The sequence below is a fragment of the Trichogramma pretiosum genome, unplaced genomic scaffold (genome assembly GCF_000599845.2).
Source record: "Trichogramma pretiosum strain Unisexual culture from Peru unplaced genomic scaffold, Tpre_2.0 scaffold65, whole genome shotgun sequence".
Taxonomy (NCBI): Eukaryota; Metazoa; Arthropoda; class Insecta; order Hymenoptera; family Trichogrammatidae; genus Trichogramma; species Trichogramma pretiosum.
The window spans coordinates 412,534-415,837 of NW_019641689.1; the positions used below are offsets into that span (position 1 = coordinate 412,534).

Consider the following 3,304-nt stretch of genomic DNA (forward strand, 5'->3'; position numbering starts at 1 on the left):
AATCGACCCATGTACATACGTAGAACGTTTTTTTCCATTTCGCGCAATATGTCGACGCATAGATGCTGATAGTTAGTCGAATGGAATCGTCGCTGCAGTGAGCCGAATGATGTAACACGAGAGTAAATAAAAGTAGAATTTTTGTACAATAGAAGCTGAGCTATAATAATATAAGCGAAGAGCTGGGCGAAGTTTCGAGTGCGGAGAGCCCGAGTTGAAAATTGTCGGATGAGTGTAACTCATCGCAGCCGAACAAGCAGGCAACGCATAATTTTTCACTTAAAATTTCTGCCGGTGACAGATTTCTAGGAGCTTGAATTTTCCCCCGATACGCTCGGTTAGTTACGGCAACTTGAGCATTGCAGCCATATATTATTATGGCCCCGCACGTACCTATATATATAGACGCGTGCCTTCGCCTATATAAAATATACCTATATAGACTATGTGTATTTAATCACTTGCGATCGTATACAACGCAGATATAGTTGTGTACCGCACTTTAGGCGATATCCTACATAAATATCCATCTGAGAGAAGGAAAGCAAAAATTTCATACTTATCGCGCGTTGAACACGAATCGCAAAATCGAAATCTAACGGCAATTGAAAAAAATCAAGGGAATTATGTAAGTTTGGCAAGTTTATAATCGAGCAAGAGTAAACGTTGGCTGCATATATATTTAAGCAATTCTATAAAAAAATCCTTAAATCTCGAGACTAAAATATCGATTCAAATTGATGTTGGTAATGGACATTTGTAATTCTTCATTGAGGTCCCAAAAACACGGGATAATATGGGAACAATAAATATTTTACTAGATATTTTGTTAAAGCTATTTTCGTCAAAGACAAAGAACATTTTCCCGTCAATATGACTACCTTTTTGTACTTGAGAAATCGAATAATTAAAAAAAATCTCTAAGGTTCAAAAAAAATTTATTGAAATGATGTTATTTTTGGTGAATGTTAAACTACATTGGGAATAATAAATTAAAAAATAACATCATAATTCATAATAACCATGTCATATCCTCAAAAATCCTGCTGAAATGACGAGCACTGTTAAATAAATATAAACTTAAGTCGTTCAAAATTTTATTATTGTATTACAATTAATCGTATATTTCATTTTTTTCAACAATTTATAATATTATAAATGAAATTGGTTAAATTAGTCAAGTTGAAATGAGTTGGTAATGTACTGAATTAATGTGAACTTTAAGATTAAATTTGCGGGTGAATGATTTTCCGCATATATCACATGTATTTTTGATGCCCTTGTGCATCGCAACAATGTGAACTTGAAGATTAGACTTTTTGGTGAATGACTTTCCGCATATTTCACATGTATTTTTGACGCCCTTGTGTATCGCAAAAATGTGAACTTGAAGATTAAACTTTTTGGTGAATGACTTTTCATATAAGTCACATACATGTGGTGTCATACCTTTATGAACCATATCAATGTGAATTTTCAGATAATTCTTGCTTGTGAATTTCTTGCCGCATGTATCACATGTATGTTTGACGCCATTGTGCACCGCAACAATGTGATCTTGAAGATTAGACTTTTTGGTGAATGACTTTCCGCATATATCACATGCATATCTGATATTCTTGTGAACCTCATCGATGTGAGTCTTGAGACTGCCCCTATGTTTGAATGTCTTAGCACACTTATCGCATGAGTGGGCAATACAGTGAAGCAATGATTTCGGTTTTCTAGTCAGAGTATCCTTAGTTGAAAAATCCTTTTTGCATTTACGGTTATGTTGGTTGACTAAGTTTTTTGTAATTCTTCTTTTATTATTTTGTTCGACATGTTCACAGTCTACATTCAAATTTAATTCTTCTGTAATGTCGCCAACAAATTCCTGTTTCACTTCTCTGGATTCCATTTTAATTAAATTTAGAGTTTTGTCGTTGATATCTTTTGTATTCTTCATGTGATTTGGGAAATCATCGTCAATTTTCTTTACTCTTAATAAATCTATGCAGGGCTTTACGTCTTCGCATTCGACAACTATTTCCAGTTCGTCGTCAAGTTCACTTTCACGACTTTTGTCACATTTTTTAAGGGTATGGGTCTGCTAAAAGATTAAAACTATGAGAGAATTTGCATAAAAAATCAACTACGATACAAGATAAAATTTACAATCATCAACTTACTGAATTTTTTGGAGGAAATGGCAAATTTTGAAGATCGGGTTTTTCGTCAATCATTTTATAAATATTTTTACTCGGCGTCACATCACTAGGCTCCTTTTTCACTCTAAAATAAGTCCAGTAAACGTGAGTATTAGGTTATAATATTTTTATAATTTAATTCTCATGAAATGAATATTACCTGACGGAATAGCTAATTAAATTACTGGATTCCATCTTTCACTTGTAATTACATTAACAATTAGCCTTTCCGTAATGATTTCATACATCAAACTTACTATGTACTCTAAAAGACCGACGAAGACTGCTGTACTATTCTCTCTATATTTAAAAAAAAACTGTGTCTACATGAATAGTGCTAGGTTATGCGCATTGGCATTGGACCGTTTGTTTTGGACCTTGTGTCTCCATACCGCGACCACTCCTACTCCACATAGTCCTTCGTGTATCATAGCGCTAATTGCATCTACAGCAGCAAAACACATGTGCGGCTACCGGGAGGATAGGTCACGCATGAGACGCACAACGTAAACAACAAAAAAACTTGCATATTTCTGTGCTACAGCTTAAATTCAAGTTGATAATATTTACCAATCGTATTAATAAATAGTTGTTAATGTAAACGAAACAAGACTAAATCATTTTCATGAGAATTTTTGAGTAAATTCCTCGGTCACTATGAATTAAATTTTTTAAAAGTATTTCTTTTTATGCATCAATATGCCAATTAAATTATTTATTACTTAACAACCATATCAAGTTTTTGCTTATTCCTGCGTTTTCCGTGTATCTTTGAGCCTTTAAAACAGTTCTCGATGGTCGGTACGCGCATCCCGAAACAAAAATTTAAATCGCAATTTCAGTCTCCAACTTTAAGGATTTTTTTAATAGAATTGTTGATATAACTATACACGTCTCGCGGATAAAAGGAGTAAAAGCTGGCTCTAAAGCGAAGCTCGCGACATTTCCGCACGGCGACGTAGCCTATAAGTGCAGAGTAGTAGCTGTGGAAGTAGTAAAACGTATGATACGCGCGGCTCGATCGTCGTTGGGCAAAATTCACGAAACGAGTCGCGAGGCTGCGAGGAACGACGAGCAGAGGAGCTCGTGAAAATATGGCGTCGTTGAGGCTCGAG

General features: G+C 34.9%; 1 protein-coding gene across 1 annotated transcript; it reads right to left on the reverse strand.

Annotated features, from left to right (window-relative positions):
• Positions 1 to 1,177: 1,177 nt before the first annotated feature.
• On the reverse strand, positions 1,178 to 2,501 carry LOC106650999 (zinc finger protein 182-like). The gene is made up of 3 exons (XM_014369325.1): positions 2,350 to 2,501; positions 2,172 to 2,274; positions 1,178 to 2,092 (listed from the first exon to the last, which is right to left on the reverse strand). The coding sequence occupies exons 1-3, from the start codon at positions 2,382 to 2,384 to the stop codon at positions 1,178 to 1,180; spliced, it is 1,053 nt and encodes a 350-aa protein (XP_014224811.1). The 5' UTR covers positions 2,385 to 2,501.
• Between the last annotated feature and the right edge of the window lie 803 nt (positions 2,502 to 3,304).